Here is a 16,367-nt window from a genome sequence, read left to right on the forward strand (position 1 = left end):
TTTCCAGGCCAGCAGGCTCGCAGCAACTTCCATCAGTCCCCACGACTTGTTGGTGGGGTCTCTGACTGGTGCTCACTTCTAGCCAGCCTTGGAAGGGGGAATTTTAGAAGCTCCAGACACCTCCTGCCAATTTTATGTTAATCGACCTGCGGGATGACCCCGGTGAAGTTGGACTGATCTCAGGCCTGGTCATAACAGGGGAAAAGCTGCTCCAAAGTCCACCTGATAAGGAAGGACTGCAGGGAGAACACGGCAGGGGCTGAACAGGGCAGAGAAAATGCCACAAAATGATTTCCTTTTACTCTCAGACGGAATTCCAGCCGGGAGCAGCAGACGTGATGGGGAAGCTCTTGCAGTCGCTCCCCAGCCGTGCACGGTAACGCTGGCAGAAGGCACGGAGCTGGGAGCAGAGCGAGGCTGCTGGAGCCCCAAGCACCAAATCCTCGCTGGCAGCACTCGGGGCAGAGCCGGCGATGGGACACAGCAGCGAGGACAGCACAGCCGTAAGGCCACGGGGCAGGGAGATGCAGCTGGAGGCAAGCAAAGCCCAGGAGCAGAGCTGTGCCTGCAGGACAAAACGCTGCCCGCAGCCCCGGGGCAGCAGGGCTGGGACAAGCCGCAGCTCGGGGAGGGCAGCACGGGCTGCAAGAGGCAGCTGAGACGTCACACTTCGCTCCAGCCCTCCACTCCTCCACCTCCCTCCCAAAATGGATTTTGGCAAAATTCAAATTACAGTGCTCCAGGTTTTTCCAATGAAGTGGAAAAAAAAAAAAAAAAAATCCTCCTCCCCGGCTGAACAAAACATTTCCTTCTACCCGACACAAAGCACGCTGCTTTTCCTTCCAGGTCTCTGACAAAAGCAAAAGAAAGGACGGTGCTCTTTGGAAAAAAAAACAAAAATAAAAACACCGCGTAGGGGCGTAGGAAAAGCCTGTGTCACTTCTGCTGCCCACCTCCAGCCCTACGGCACCGTCACTGCTGTGCTTGCCCAGCACGTGGGACACCCGGACCTCCTCTGAGCCCACCCCAAGCACGTGCCAGGACAGAGCCCCCGGGCTTCCAGGGGGCTTCCTCCAGCCCCAGCCGGCACTGCTCGAGCAGCTCCGGCAGAACCAGGGAAGAAAAGGCCACGAATTGCTCAGGGCCCATAGCCACACGCTCAGCAGACCCGGTCCCTGCTTCACGAGGTGTTTATAGCTTTGTGGACAAGCCCAAGAAAAGCCAAGAGAAACTCTTCCTGAAATACTCCCTGGCACAACCAGCACCATTTTGAGTGGTGGGTTTCTGCTGCTTGATGGACCCCTGCTCTTCCCCACTTTGCTGGGTAAAGAGCTCAAAATTATTTTCTCTGCAGGCTGATGGGCAAATCCAGCTGAAAGCTCACAACGCAGAGAAAAGCCCAGCCAGCTGTGGGGGCTGCTCTCACCGTGGCATTAGTGCCACGGCTCTTCCAGGCCCCTCTAAAACTGCTGGATGCGGGCATTTCACATCAGGGAGACTCCAGAGAGGAGCCACGGGAATTATTCCAGGCAGACCAGGTCCCACCAGGGAGCTTGGTGGAGCTGCCAGGCTTCCCAAAATGAAATCGAGAGCTCCTTTGCGGGGAGGAAGCTCCCGGGCACTGCGAGACCCTTTATCTCAGCAGAAACCCATTTTCTCCCACGAAGGCAGCCCCCAGCTCTGTGCACCCCCCTGCCTGTAACCGCAGGGCTGGAGCAGAGCCCCCCGAGCCCACTCACCCGTGCCGTTGGCGGTGCCGTTCATGGTGCTGGCGGGCGCCTGGCTCTTGGCCGGCTGCCGGTGCCGGCTCCTGGTGCTGGGACTTTGCTCCCCGCTCCCCGCGCCTTGCCGGGCTGCTGCAGCTGCGTGCCGGTGTGTCCTGCAGGGAAAAAACACGGGGTGAGCTCCTGCCGTCCCACCCAGCCGTGTCAGGGTCCCCCGGAGGAGAAATCTCGGAGCAGCCCTCGGTGCTGCTCGCCGCAGGTGCTCCACGTGCTGAGGATGAGCCCCGGGCACTGCTGGCAGCACCGTGCAGCCCCCCCAGGCTGCTCCTTCCACACCCACGGCAGCAACCATGTGGCAGCACCTTCTGCAGAGGGCACCAGGGCAGTGAAACCGGCTCGAGGGCAGCCACAAGGCTCGCAGGTGGGGGTGCTGCCAGGACAGCCACGGGCTCTGGCCCAGCAGGGAGCAAAGAGCTGAGGAGGGCAGCGGGGGGGGAACATCGCAGCAGGAGCCCGACCCCGACCCCTCTCACAGGGATGCTCAGCAAGGGGAAGGGGAAAACCATCAGCAGGGCATCACACCGAGCACAGGCACCAGGAAAGGGGTGCACTGAGGCAAAGCTCCAAGGTGGATTTCTCAGCACTTGCTCCCCAGTTCAGGGTGGCAAAGGGGCGACGAGCTTCCTTCCTCCCCCCATGCCGAGGGCAGGGGACAGGAGGCAGCGCTGGGGCCACGGCTCCACAGAGCGCTCGCGGCTGCAGCACGGAGGGCGAGGACCACAGGGCTCAGGACTCGCTTTGCCCCAGCCAACTTCTTGCCTTAAAAGGGCAAAACCTGCAAACTGTCCCCAGCCCGGGGCCGCGCCGAGCTGGGAGGGGACGGCAGCTTGGCAGGGGCAGGGCACGGCATCGCTCACGGCATCGCTCACGCCACCCGCGCCAGCCCCAGCCAGCCCTCGGTGCCTCCCAGCTGCTCCTCGGGGAGCGGCTCACAATGACACCGGGCAGAGGAAGGGCTGGGAGCGGGAGGAGACTTGGGAAAGGAGAAGACGACTGTTGAAAATAGATCAGATAAGGGCCAGGGAGCCCAGCAGCCGGAGCTGCCGAGGCCACCCTGATCAGCCGCCTCTCCCAGGAGCTCTCCCAGCCCCCTCGCTGCCCACCCAGGGCACTGCTGCCGTGGTGCTCGCAGCCCCGGGGCACAGCACCCAGCCCGGGTTTTGGGACCCAGCTCCCCGCGGGGAGTGGTGCTGAGGCAGGGGATGGTCCCGTCCCTGCCCTTCTGGGTGCAGATGAGCTCAGAGCTGCCCGGGGAGTTTTTAGAAACCCAAACAGGATGTGTCCGTGCTGCCAGCCGGCCGCACGGCGTTACCAGGCCTGAATTAGCCCGCCTGCCGCCCGGCCCAGCCCTCCTACGAGCGCTCCCATCTGGGCATTGTCTTTTAATAGACGCGTGGAAACAAACCCAGCGGGGCCACGTGACAGCGGCCGGACTGGGAACACGCTGCTCTTAAAATAGGAGCGGGGAAAAAACAAGGCAGGGCACGGATGGGAACGGGCTCCGGCTGTGGTGCCAACGGGGAGGAGGTGGGGGGCAGGGGCAGCCCCCTCCCCGGTGGGGGGCACCTTGGCCACTGCCCCATGCCGAGGAGGGAATCGGTGTCAGCGGGGTGCCAGCAGCCCCTCAGCTGCCCCTTTCTGCCAAGGCAGAGCCCCCTCTGCCTGGCTGGGCTGGACGGGCAGCCAACAGCACGGTGCTCGGCTCTGAAACCCCAAATTCGTGTAGTGTTTGTCCCCGTGGCCCTACACCCTGCTCAGTGCTCGCGGTGGAGATGGGCTGAGCGAGGCAGAGGTGCTCCTGCTGCCCGCCCTCGGGGATGCTCGTGCCTGGTGCTGGCTGAGCCGGGAGGTTTGGAGGTGCCCACCCCGAGGCAGCCAGCCGGCTGGGTTTGCACAGGCTGGTGACAAGTGACAGCCACGTTTCTCAGGCCACAGCCAGATCGCAGCCCCTGACACGGCTCAGCAGCCCGAGCTTCCCCACAGCACACACCCGGCCGCGTCGCTCCGCGCTGTACAAGAGCCCCCTGTGGCCACCAGCGAACAAACGGGGATTGTGGCAGCGAGCGGGGCACCCACGGCACCAGCGCTCAGCCAGGGACCTCGGGGCTGTGTTTGCTCTCTGCGCGGAGGGCTGTGGAATTTCACACCCCGCCACCAAGATTAGCAGCAACTCCCAAGATGACATTTGTTCAGGAGAAGAAAGAGAAGCCCTGATCAAGCAGTTTCCCTCGAGGGGACAGTGTGGAAAGAGCTGAGGAGCGAAGAATGACCCTTTTCTTTCCATCCTGCCTGCGAGCCAGCGTGCCAGCATCCATCACCAGGCCCATGAAAATAAACTCAGCTCTGCATATAAACACAGCAAACATCAAACGGCGCTCCCGAGCGCAAAGGGACCCTCCGGAGAGGGCAGCTGCCTCCGCGCTGGGTACAAACAGCCACGCTTCACCCCCAGTGCCACAGCCAGCTGGGGGCTGGGTCCGGAACAGCCCCAACCTCAGGTGAGTCCAGGCTGAGTCAAAAACCAGCACGGACGCCTCCTGCACCACAGCAGCCTCGGGGTTTGTCATGGTTGGGAGCGACCAGAGCTGGGAGGCTCTGAAGGCCAGACCAGGCTGAGCAGCACGACCTGGGGTTTCTTGAGGGGCTTTCTTAGGGCTCTCTGGCCCTCCGGATAGCTGCCACGTGGCTGCAGGACCAGCTCCTGGCAGGACAGCGAGCAGCATCCTGCCTGTGGGAAGGGTCAGAGCCCACAGCAGGGTTTGGGGCAGCTACAGCAGAAGGGCCCAAGCTGCCTTCAGCAATCTGCCCCCACTCAAACCCACGGTACTGAAGGACCAGGTAACTTCTTAGAGCTAAAAACACTTCTGTTCACTCCTCTCCTGTCCATGCCCGGCAGATGCAGGAGGAGCAGAAGGGCTCAAGGCGTGGGGCGTGCAGCTGAGGCTGCTCCTGCACCTGGCGCCCGCGGGGCACTCGGAGCCTGCGCTCGGGCAGGCTGCAGGCTCCCCTGCTGCAGGCACGCTCCTAACAGGACATCTGCAGGGGCTGCTGGGCCACTGCCACGCTCTGGAAATATAAATAGGTGTTAAATTCAACTCCATGTTGACAGCGTGACACGTCTCTCAATAACCACAGCTCCAAAAGGAGCAGCTCCGAGCCGCTCCAGCCCAGCGAGGAGGCAGCGAAGGGCTGCGTGCCAGGCGCAGGATGGCCCGCTGCCCGAGCGTCTCATTTCCCTTGGAAGCGGCTGCTATTTCCCCGCAGCCCTGCTCGCTTTGCTTCTCCTGCTCTCCCTGGACCTTCCGAAGCATCCCCTGTGCCCACCAGCACAGCATCGTGCTCCCCAGCCTGAGGTGTGCTGCTCCCCGCCGCCCCCGGCAGCCGTCTGGGGGTGCACAGCAAGGCTGGGCCCCCCCCAGTTCACCCCAGTGCCCGCAGCCCTGCCCGCACAGCCCCGCTGTGCCACTCCTGCTGGCAGCAAAGGGCCCTCACCTCGATCTGCTCCCAAAGCAGTTTGTAGCAGGGGGCTGCTGTCTGCTCTCCGTGGCCACAGCCATGCTGCCGGGGTCCCGTCCGGGCACCTGGGACCCTGAAAGGTTGAAGGAGAAGGGGGTGAAGGAAACGACCACAGCACCTCCTGGTTCTACCCTCCTCCCTCCCTTCCTTCCCACCAGAAAGGAGACCCAGAAGCACAATTTACTACAGGACAGAGCGGCCAGCATGCTACACTGCAGGACGCCAGCCAGCTCTGCCATGGGGACACCGCTGCCCTAGAGACCCCCGCCCAGGGCAGCAGCCCACCACAGGTGCCTGCACAGCACCTTTACACCTCCCAGCACCCATTTCCCAAGTGGTGAGCGAGCAGAGCAGCACCCCTGGGGGCTGGCTGCTCCCCCACGGCTCTCTCCACAAGAGCTCTCCTCAGCCACCACCGCACAGGGGCACTGCCCGTCCCACACAGCACCCCCGGCCCCGAGCACGGCGCTGGGGGAGGCCAGCACGGGGCTGAGCTGAGCTGCCAGCACCACAGGAGCCTCGTGCACGGCTCCCACATTTCACAGCCTGGTCTCCCAGCAAGGAAGGGAAGGAGCAGAGGGAGCACAGCACTACAAACGCTGCCCGAGATGGGCCAAACGCTTCCCTGCTCGCTCCCTGGGAAGCCCCAAGCAGACAGACGGCTGTCCCTGCACGGGAGCCCTTTTTGGAGCACTTTTTGCTGTCTGCCCAGCAAAGGGCAAGCTCTGGAAGGGGCTGAGCCACTTGGGTGCCTGGCAGAGGGCCCCCCCTCACACGGAGGGAGGCAGGCGTGATGCCATCGAGGCCCCTGCTCCCGTCCTGCCACACGTCCACCCCCACGGGAGCGGGGCTGGGCAGCACTGGGGCCTTACCTGGGGGAGGAGGAGCTGCTGGCACCCCAGAATTTGCTCAGCAGTGCTGGGGGCCCCGCTCCTGTCCCTCCCGGGGCTCAGCGCCTCGTGCACGGAGCCGCCGCGCGCACGCGGAGCCGGGCGGCACTCACCCTCCGTCACGGCGCTGCCATTAGGCAGGCTGCCCAGATCAACAGCGGGCCCGTCCAGGAAAATCGTCAGCTCTCCGCCGGAGACAACGCTGCCTTTGTTCTCCGTCTGCAGGTTCAGGGTCAGCTGCCTGTTCTCCACTGGGGGAGACGAGGGGACAGAGAAGAGACCCGGCAGTCACCGCCCGGCTGCCCCCCGGGACAGCACCTCTGGTCCCCCAGCGGGGCCAGGCCCTCCCCACACCCCAAAGGACACTGTGCCCGCTCCCCCCAGGGGCAGTCATCCCCTGAGCACTGCAGCGTTGGTCCCACACCTACCCACACCCCGCAGGGCCATCAGGGGACAGCCGCACAGCGCCGCTGCCTGCTCCTGGAGCTGCCGGTGGCAGAGCCGGGCCCCCAGCCCCCCGCGAGGGGCCGCAGCCTCCCCGGGGCCCTGCTGTGGGGCAGCCCAGGCCACAGCGCTCACACCTCCAGAGCTGGGGCTGCAGGGGAGGAAAGCCGAGGCTGTGACTGGTTTGGTGCAAAGCACGGGGCAGGAAGGGTCCTGCTGGGCAGCACCAGCGGGCACCTGGGGCACAGAGCAGGCTGGCAGCTACGTGCCGAGGTGCCTGAAACCCCGGCCCAGGCAGCACCCTTCAGAATTACTCTTCTTCCTACCTGGAAAACCACGATAAGCAGCAAAAGAAAACCCCGGGCACATCCCTGTCCACAGCCCCACACATCACCAAGCACGCCTGGCACAGGGGGCTGCCCCAAAGCACCCAAAAACCGGCTACAGTGGGGTTTGGGGCTGCAGGGGCTGCTCGCACACCTCCCACAGCCCCCGACCCCAGAGCCACGTCCCTGGGGGCAGCAGGAGCACAGCGGGACCCTCAGCGCCGCGGGCAGGCAGGGCTCCTGCTCAAGCACAGCCATGCCCCGCAGGAGCCAGCGGGACCGAAACACCCAGCTCTGCCGCACGGGGCCAGAAAAATTTGGCTGCCCCGAGCCGGGCCAGCAGCCCAGACGCTTCCTGACTCATTTGCTCAAATAATATTTTTATTATACACGGCTTGCTCACGACACAACGGCACCATTTTTTAGCAACCTGCTTTGCCCCGGCCCGCCGCGGGGACGGGGTGCGGTGCCTGCCCACGGGGGCAGGGGGGGAGCAGGGGGGGAGCAGGCTCCCCATGGACCCCCCGGCCCGGCCCCAGCTCCTGCCATCCCTCCCTGCCCGCGGCTGCTCCTCCCCTGCTGGCCACACGCAGCTGGGAGGGGACACAAAGGGGACAGGGAAGGGGTCCTGGGACCCGTTGGGCGCGGAGCCACCAGCCGTGCAGCCCCAGCCCTCCCAGTACCAAGCTGCCGTGCCCCCTGGGGGACTCGGAGGTCCCCAGTGAAGCCAAGTTGGCACAAACTGGTGGCAAAGGGCTGCCCGCAGGCACAGGGACAGCTCCAGGCTGCTTCCAGCCCTGAGGCAGCAGAGCCACCAAAGCCACACATAGGCTGTGGCCGGCTGCTGCCACCTGGAAGCTGCTGCCACCCGCCCTCTGCCACCTCTCCCAGCTCACCGCCACCCCGGGGGCACCACAAACCTCCAGCCTCTCTCCTCCAAGAGGTCTCCGCCACGCTGGGCGTCCAACAGACCCCCAAAACCAGCACCTGGGGGCTGCAGTGGAGACAGGGACGAAGGACGATTTGTGCCAGCACCTCGGGGGTCCTGTCCCCGGTGCCCAGAGCAGGATGGGCTCACGGGGGCACAGCATGGGGGCCGGAGCCCCACGCTGCCCCACGCTGCCCCTCGCTCCCCAGCAGGGGCTTCCTGCCCAAGGCTGCCCGCACAAAGGTGTTATTCTCCGCGCCTCCAGGGGCAGCCGCTCCCACAGCCCGCGTTAAGAGCCCGACACAGGAGATGCTACTGAGCGCAGCCAAAAGCCAGAACAAACCCAGGGCCTGTTCCTCCCGGCTGCCCCGCGCCGGAGGAATGTGCCTGCTCCCGGGGCCGCGCGGAAGCGGCGCCCGCACCCGCCGGGGGTCCCCCCGTGAGCGCCCCGCCGGAGCCGCACAAGCCCCCATTGTGCGGGCTCCCAGCCGGGGGGGGGGGCGGCGGCGGCAGGGGAGCGAGGCCGAGGTGGCTCCGAGCAGAGGAGGCGAACACGAGCCTCCCCCCGGCCTCCTTCTCCCCCCTCCGCACCCCCTTCGGCTGTTCTTAAAGAAAATAAACACGGGCAGAACCTTCCATTCACTGTCCCCGTCCGGCGCGCGGGACACACAAAGGGACATTGCTGCTGCACCAACAGAGGGTCCCCTTTGGGCCGAGCACAAAGGCTGCCTGTGTCCCGCCGGCAGGCAGCGGGGCAGAGGGATTATTAGGATTTTGGGAGGGGGCCGGGGGCGATGTGGTCCTGAATAAGGACTCAGTTCGGCTGCTCGCAGCGCCCCGCGCAGCCCCGGAGCTCCCACCCGGAGGATTTACAGCCCCACACAACCCCAGCAGAAAGCCCCAAGCGGCTCCAAGTGGTGCCCGAGCCCCCCAGGAGCTCTGGGAGCTGCACCCACTGCTGTGGGTCCCAGCACGGGGAGGGGACACCCTGGCCGGGGTGGCTCCCTCTCCTCGCAGGCAGACGGAAAGCCTTCCAGCCAGCCAGCCGGATGGACAGACGGGCAGACAGCCCACACTCCCCACCCTCCCGGCTCCTAACCCCCCCATGCAGTCCCTCAGAGCCCCCAGGGCCCAGCAGGAGGGGGCTCACAAGGGTTTGTGTGAACCTACAGCCTCAGCAGGGACCCCAGGCTGCGGCCACAGTGCCCTGGGAAGAAACCCGTGGAAAAGAAACCTTCCACGGCTGTCCTCGGAGCAGGGAGGGCGCAGAGGTTTGGGGAGGGACAATCTCTACACTCCCCGGATAAATGGCACCCCCCGAGGAACAGGAGCTCCCCAGGGCTCTCCCCGCTGCTGAGCTCCTTTTCCAGGCGCCCCGAGCTGAGGCTCTCCCACCTGAGATGCCTGAGAGCAATTCCTAAAGCTACGGGAACAGGGGGCTGCAGCCACGCTCCCCTATCAGCACCTCACAGAAAGCCTCACGGAACCCACAGCCAGGAGAGAAATCGGGTCCCCGAGGGGCAGGGGGCACCCGGGCTGCAGCAGGGTGTGCAGCCCTGCAGGGCGTCGGGTCCCAGCAGTGAGCAGAGGAGGAGGAAGAGGAAGAAGAGGAGGAAGAGGAGGAGGAGGAGATGTGGGGCTGGGGCGGCAGCTCCCCGGCAGGGCAGCCCTGCAGCTTTAAGAGTCCTCCCTCCCGGCCCGCGGTGTCAGGGAAAAATGTGACAGGTTTTTTCTGGTGCCCGGCAGGCAGCAGGCAGAGCAGGCAGAGCAGCCAGCTCCTTTTCCACTCGGTTTCCACACAGCCCCCCCGGGGACGCCCGCTCATGAAAGAGCCGATTGTGCCCGGCCGCGGGCAGGTAGGGCGGGGGCAGCTCCAGCACGGCCGGGGAGGGGGGGGAAAAAAGTGATCAGGAGCACGCCCGGGGCTGGGCCCCACCACGGGCAGTGCCCCAGGCAGGATGAGCCCCCCCTGAAAAGGGGACCCCCGGCTCTGCCACCCCCAGGGCAGGACGGGGCCGGGACCCCCCCAATTTGGGCAGGGCAGGGCCCGAGCCAGCTTCATAGCGCACCACGGCCGTTTTGGGAGCAGGGAACTCGGCTGGAAGGGGCAGAGCGGGGAGCCTCCAGCTCTGGGGCTGCTGCCAGGGCCTGGCCCTGAACGGCCGCCTTTATCTGGGGGCTGTCACGGCCACCCCCTGCTGTCTGCACGTGGCAGCGGGGAGCAGAGGGGGTGGGGTCCCCCAAAAGCTGTGTGGGGCTGGCTACCAGCACACCCAGCACCCAAGGGTGCTTTATTCTCTCGTGAGGCTGAGCCCCTCGGGGCAGGGGGGGCTGCAGGAGGCACACGGAGCATGGGGGGACCCTGACCCTGCAGGGGGACAGACAGGACACCACGCGGAGGCAGTTTGGGGCTGGACGTACGTTTCCCACCGCTCTTGAGCAGGTTCCAGAGGCTGACGGAGGCGGTGCCCAGCAGCTCGTTCCTCAGCGTGTGGCAGCTCCACACCTTCAGGTCCAGGTGGCTCTGCGCCGTGACGTTCCTGGGGGGGGGACACACCAAGACCGGGGCCATGGCTGCGGCCTCACCCCGCTCAGCGAGGGGCAGCAGGAGGGGGCAGGCGAGGAGGGGGCGACAGCAACTCCCCCACCCCCAGGGCTGGCCCTCACATGGACGCCCAAGCAGCCAGGAGCCGTGGGGGACCCCACAACGCCTGTACCGGGGATTGGGGGGACCCCCGGCCCCGCGGTGGGGGCTGGCAGGGACTTACAGGACGAGGATCTCGTTCCAGAGCAGCTCCGAGCTCCCCATCTGCTTCCCCGTCTTCTTGGTCTCGCTGGGCAGCCCGTCCCCTGCCACCTCCACGTAGCAGCTCAGCCGCGGCTGCCGGCTCTGGGCCTTGGGCTTCACCGACACCACTGGGCAGGGACGGCACCGGGCAGGGTCAGCACGGGGCAGGGAGCCCCCCCCACAGCCCCTGCACCCCATCCCTGCCTGGGGGGCTCGGGGGGGCAGCAGGAAGCCGTCCTCCTGCTGGCAGCACTGTGCAGAGCCCGCCCTGCTCGCTGCCTTCCCCCAGCCCCATATTTCACCCACCCCATGGCAGCCCCCTGCCCCCCATCCCTGCCCGGCTGCTCCCAGCCCCAGGAGGTGGATGAGAAACCCCCAGGGCTGAGGACACCTCTCCTTGTCCTGCGGGCACGGCACGGAGAGGGGCTCTGCAGGCACCCAGGGACGGCCACACCGGGCTCCGAGGGGCTGCAGGCAGCACGGGGACCCAGCTCCCGGCGTCTGGAGCCACCTCGCGGCCACGGGAGCACCGACAGGGCCACGGAGCCACGTCCCGAGGGGAGGCAGAGCCCTGGGCAGGCCCCGGGAGCTCGGCGCTTCCCCTCTGCGCTCACACAGCCTCCCCCGGGGGTCTCCCACCCGCACGGACCCGGCCCCCCCCCGACCCCCGGCAGGACCCACCTTTGACGGAGAGCTGGGACTTCTCGCAGGGCGGCCCTGCCCTGGCCCTGCTGGAGCTGGCAGAGGCCATGGCATCACCCCCGGGCTGCAAGCAGAGGGACAGGGGGCTCAGCACCACTCCCGCCACACGGACGGGGCCATGCTGGGTCCCAAACCCATCCCTGTCCCTGCCGGGCACCCCCACAGCGTGGGGTCAGCACAGGGCCCCCCCTGGAAAACGTGGGGCCCCCCTGCTCCTGCCTGGCCTCAGCCACACGCTGTGGGTGGCAGCAACACTCACCCTGCGAGACAGAGACCCGAACCCCTCCTGGGCTGAGGAGCCGAGCAGCACCCCGGGAGCTGCCCTCAGGCACCACATTGGGGCTCTTCCACCTCACCACAACCCAGAAGCTGCCTCTGAGCACAGCCACGGGGACAGAGCGGCGGCAGAGCACCCCTAGGCCACGCTGCCGTGAGCCCTGCCACGTGCTGCTGAGCAGGGGCACCCACCTGGAGCACCCCACGTGGCTGTGACACCACGGGTCCCTCGGGAGGGACGCGGAGCGGGGGCTGCTCACAGCACGGGGCGGCCTCCCAGGGCTGTGCCGGGCAGCCAAACCCCACAGCACTCAGTCCCGTGCTCCCCAAACACACCACGGAGCCGCAGCTGAGCAGGGGAGGGAACAGCAGCACCCCTAAATGTGGGGCAGGGGGGTCCCGCTCCCCACCCCCAAGCTCTCGAGCTCTGTGGGTGCTGCCCCAGCCAGGGGGGCGCTTCCACAGCCGCCCACACCGGGAGCCGGGGGGCTGAGGGGCAGCACACGGGGCCGGGGGGCTGGGGGCAGGGTGCGAGGGAGCAGCACGAGGCCGCGGTCACGCAGCAGCACGAGGCCCCGGGACGGTCACGCAGGGGCACGAGGCAGCCGCTGCCCCGCACCAGCCCCGCGCTGCGCCTCGGGGCCGGCTCCTCTCCGCCCAACCCCCCCCCCCCCCCCCCCCGCCGTGCCCGGGCTCTCCGCAGCCTTCCCGGTACCGGGTGAAGCCGCGGCCGGCCCAGCGCCAGCCCTCGGGGCACCGGCTGCCGGCTGCCCCCCGCCACCGCCCGCTCCCTCAGCGCCCTTCCCGAGCTCCCCGGGCAGCGGCCGCGCCGTGAGCGAGCCCCGGGGCCGGGCAGGGAGCCCCGAGCCCCCCCCCGGGGCCCGTCCCGGGGCCGCCCCGTCCCGCCGGGACCCTCCTGGGGGAGCCGCCGCGCCGCGGGCTGCCCCCAGCGCCCCCCCCCCGCACGGGGACTTCCCCCGGGGCCGTCCCGGGACGCGCAGCGGAGCGGAGCCGCCCCCGGAGCGGGCCCAGCCCCAAGGCTCGGGCGCTCCCCGGGGGCTCCCCCGGGCCTCCCCCCGCCCGTACCGGGGCACCGGGGCTCGGCGGGGCCGGGCAGCCCCGGGCCGCCGCTCTGAGCCCGGCCGCTGCCGGTGCGGCGGGGCCCGGCCCAGCTCGCCCCGTCCCGGCCCTGCCCGGCCCCGCGGGGCCCCCCCCGCTCCCAGCCCCCCCTCCGGTACCGGCCACCGCTGCGCTCCCGCTTCCGGCTCCAGCGCCCGCCGTCATGTGACCCTGCCCGTCACCTGACCGCGTCACGCTCCCGGCGTGCCCCGCGCGGGCGGGCTAAGCGGGGAGGGGGACGAACTACAACTCCCAGCGTGCCCCGCGGCGGGGAGCACCGCTCCTAGCAGAAGGCATGGCGGGGGGGGGGACTACATCTCCCGGCGTGCCCCGCGGCGGCCGCGCTACGGGTGGCGGCGAGGGCCATGGGGCGCGCGGAGATGGCGCGCGTGCCGCACGTCGTGGCCGACACCGGGGCCTTCGTGTGCGGGGCCGCGCTGCAGGTGGGGGGGGGGGGCACCGGGAGGGAACCGGGGGGGCTCCGAGCCCCGCGTGACGGCGCCGCTCCCCCCCAGGACGTGGCGCTGAGCGTGTACACCGTGCCCGAGGTGCTGGCCGAGATCCGCGACCGGCCCACCCGCCGCCGCCTGGCCGCGCTGCCCTACGAGCTGCGCCTCCGCCGGCCCCGGAGCGAGTTCGTGCGGCTCGGTGAGAGCCGGGGGGGAACCGGGGGGGGGCGGGGGAGGACGGGGCTGGGCCCCCCCGTGAAGCTGAGCCCCCCCCGGCCCCCCCCCAGTGACCGACTTCGCCAAGCGCACCGGGGATTTCCCCAGCCTGTCGGCCGCCGACCTGCAGGTGCTGGCGCTCACCTGCCAGCTGCACGCTGACTGCACCGGGCCCGCCGGCCTCCGCCTGCAGCCCCCCGACAAGGTGAGGCACCGGCACCGGGATATTTGGGGTGTGGGGGGGTGTTGGGGGCTCGCTGAGCCCAGGCGCTGCCCCCAGGTGCGGCTCAGCTCCAGCCTGCGGCACCCCGAGGCCCCCCTGCACCTCGCCGGCTTCCACCTGCCCCGCAAGGTAAGGCACGGGGACGGGGAGCGGGGGGGGACGGGGTTGGGACACGGTTTGGGTCCCCCCAGGGATGGGGACGCAGCCCCGCAGAGCGCGGGGTCGAGGCACCCCCGTGCCCTGCCCCGCCGCAGCACAAGCGCCCCGGGAAAGGCCAGAGGCAGCACAGCCCCGAGAGGAGCCCGGACCCTGCAGAGAGCAACGAGTTCAGCTCCTTCCTCTACTGGAGGCCGCCTCTGCCCAGCATCGAGGATGAGCTGCAGGAGCTGCTGGTGAGCTGCCGCGTCCCGCTCCTTGCTGAGCCTCCTGCCCTGGCTCCAGGCTGACTCGGCCCAGCCCCTCTGCGTGGCAGCGCCATGCCCCACCGTCCGTCTCCTCCCCAGGAAGCCCAAGCCATCTCTGTGAGCACAGAGTCCACCGAGGAGAACCGGAGCCCAGAGGATGGGGACAGCGCCAAGGAAGAGGAGGAGGAGGATGAGGATGAGGAGGAGAGCGACGACGAGGGTTGGATAACACCCAGCAACCTCAAGCAGGTCCAGCAGGACCTGGGGCACTGCGACACGGCGCCCGCTGACATCCAGGTCGGCTGCGTCACCACCGACTTCGCCATGCAGGTGGGTGCTGGTGGAGGTGGGAGGTGCAGACTGGCTCCAGCCTCCTGCTCAGCCAGCGCCGTGTGGGTGCTGTGCAAAGAGCAGCTCCGTGCTGCCTCCTTTAACATTAAGAGCTGTCAGTTTTCTCCACAGCAGCAGCCTCTGCAAAGCCTGTCAGGGTCACTTTCTTTGGCCTTTCTGGCTGCCCGGGCAGGCAGATGCAGACGCTTCTGGGGTGCCCCCTGACAGCAGCCCCCTGACAGCAGCCCCCTTTCTCCTCCCTCACTGCAGAACGTGCTGCTGCAGATGGGCCTCCACGTGCTGGCAGTGAACGGCATGCTGATCCGCCAGGCCAGGAGCCACATCCTGCGCTGCCACGGCTGCTTCAAGTGAGTGCCGTGTGTGCTGTGCCTCCAAGGCACGGGGTGTGCAATCCCTGGGCCTGGGCGGCTGCTCCTGCTCCTGCTGAGCCCAGGTTCTGCGGCCTCGGGAGCAGTAAATGCCCTCTGTCCCTCTGTCCCTCCGTCTCACAGGACAACCTCAGACATGACCAAGGTTTTCTGTCCTCACTGCGGTAACAAGACCCTGAAGAAGGTTGCGGTGAGCGTCAGCGAGGACGGCAGCCTCCACATGCACTTCTCCCGCAACCCCAAGGTGCTGAACCCCCGAGGGCTCAGGGTGAGTACAGGCTGAGCCGGGCAGCGTGCAGCCAGCGGGTGGAGAGAACTCTTGGCCCCAGAGAGGTTCAAAACCGAGCCGTGATCATCTTCCAGCTGTTCTGCTTAACCCAAGGGCTTTGGGGTTTCATTTGCTGAGCCCTTCTCTAGAAGCTAGCCGTTACTCCAAAGTCCCCCTGAGCCAGAGCTGCTTCTGAAGCGACTTTATCAGCCTCCCTTCTCTTGGCAGTACCCGCTGCCGGCACCACAAGGAGGGAAGCACGCCAACAACCCCCACCTGGTGGAAGACCAGCCCTTCCCCCAGCAGCGGCTGTCCCGCAAGGCCAGGCAGAAGACCAACGTCTTCGACCCCGACTACATCGCGGGGCTCTCTCCCTTTGCAGAGAATGACATCTACAGCCGCGCCGCCAACCTGCACATCCGCGACGCGGCCCTGGGCGCGGGCAGGAGGCGCCTGAACCCCAACGCCGTGACAAAGAAGTTTGTGAAGAGGAGGTAAAGGGCAGGACAGGGCCCTCCGCGGGGCGCTGTGAGGGCAGGGCCGTCCGCCAGGGCACTGCGTGGTGCCTGGTGGCACCGGGAGGGCGACCCGCCTGCAGCTCCAGTGCCCGGCCTTTCCTTCTGAGCTTCTCTGCGTGCCTGAGGGGCAGAGCGACGGGTGCCAAGTCTCTGCTTTGGGGAGGCTTTGACCCGGAGTGCCTGCAGCCTCGGTGCTGGTGGAGGACAGGGGTTGTGCTGAGGTTTTTGCTCTTCCAGTAACCCGCAGCGCTGAGAATAAACACACAAAACTGCAGCATCATGGCTCGTTCATTTCTAGCAGAAGAAGGGCAGGGTTGTTGGGGTGAGAGGCACCGGCAGTGCCCAGGGGTTGTTTGTTCTCAAGGCACTCCATGAAAACGAGATTTTAAATGCAAACATACGCATCCAGCCCAGACCTTGCAGGGGATGAGCACCCATCTGCACGCGCACCGCAGCCACGACTGCCCCACGTGCCCCCCACACGTGTCCAAGGGTCCCTCTGCACGCACGGCCGTGGTGGCCCCGGTGCTCCAGCACCACGCAGCTGTTCTTTCACCAATGGGATGGGGGAGAGAACTGGGGGGGGATTAAAATCATGGATGGACATGAAGACAGCTTAATAGGACACACAAAGGGAAATAATAAGGCCACGGGCTGGGGTGTCCTTCCAGCAGCTGGGGTCAGCGGTCCCGGCTGTCTCCTCCCAGCTCCTTGTGCACTCCCGGCTGGCAGGGCAGTGTGAGACGCTGAGAAGGCCTGGGTGGGTTATGTAACCAGCATTGTTGTCCTAAATCCGA

The 16,367-nt window shown here is 67.2% G+C and overlaps 2 protein-coding genes across 3 annotated transcripts in view; one reads left to right on the forward strand and one right to left on the reverse strand.

Moving 5' to 3' along the window:
* Window positions 1-12,963, reverse strand: part of WWP2 (WW domain containing E3 ubiquitin protein ligase 2) — a 32,362-nt gene extending 19,399 nt beyond the window's left edge. Inside the window, exons 1-7 of one of the 2 annotated variants that reach the window (XM_084533104.1) lie at window positions 12,893-12,963; window positions 11,358-11,442; window positions 10,657-10,804; window positions 10,310-10,428; window positions 6,304-6,441; window positions 5,277-5,373; window positions 1,740-1,879 (exon numbers count right to left, since the gene is read on the reverse strand). In XM_084533104.1, the coding sequence (XP_084389230.1) occupies window positions 1,740-1,879; window positions 5,277-5,373; window positions 6,304-6,441; window positions 10,310-10,428; window positions 10,657-10,804; window positions 11,358-11,427 (712 nt within the window). In that variant the 5' untranslated portion in view covers window positions 11,428-11,442; window positions 12,893-12,963. Of the gene's footprint in view, window positions 1-1,739; window positions 1,880-5,276; window positions 5,374-6,303; window positions 6,442-10,309; window positions 10,429-10,656; window positions 10,805-11,357; window positions 11,443-12,892 lie in introns of those variants that run through there. The other variant, XM_084533105.1, reaches the window with a different exon arrangement.
* Window positions 12,964-13,089: 126 nt separating this feature from the next.
* NOB1 (NIN1 (RPN12) binding protein 1 homolog) lies at window positions 13,090-15,844 on the forward strand. The gene is made up of 9 exons (XM_084533107.1): window positions 13,090-13,216; window positions 13,289-13,421; window positions 13,510-13,643; window positions 13,719-13,790; window positions 13,916-14,053; window positions 14,165-14,395; window positions 14,666-14,763; window positions 14,908-15,052; window positions 15,281-15,844. Exons 1-9 carry the CDS (start codon window positions 13,139-13,141, stop codon window positions 15,548-15,550), a joined length of 1,299 nt encoding a protein of 432 aa, XP_084389233.1. The 5' UTR covers window positions 13,090-13,138; the 3' UTR covers window positions 15,551-15,844.
* Window positions 15,845-16,367: the final 523 nt, after the last annotated feature.

Source organism: Aythya ferina (genome assembly GCF_964211825.1).
Source record: "Aythya ferina genome assembly, chromosome: 12".
Lineage (NCBI taxonomy): Eukaryota > Metazoa > Chordata > Aves > Anseriformes > Anatidae > Aythya > Aythya ferina.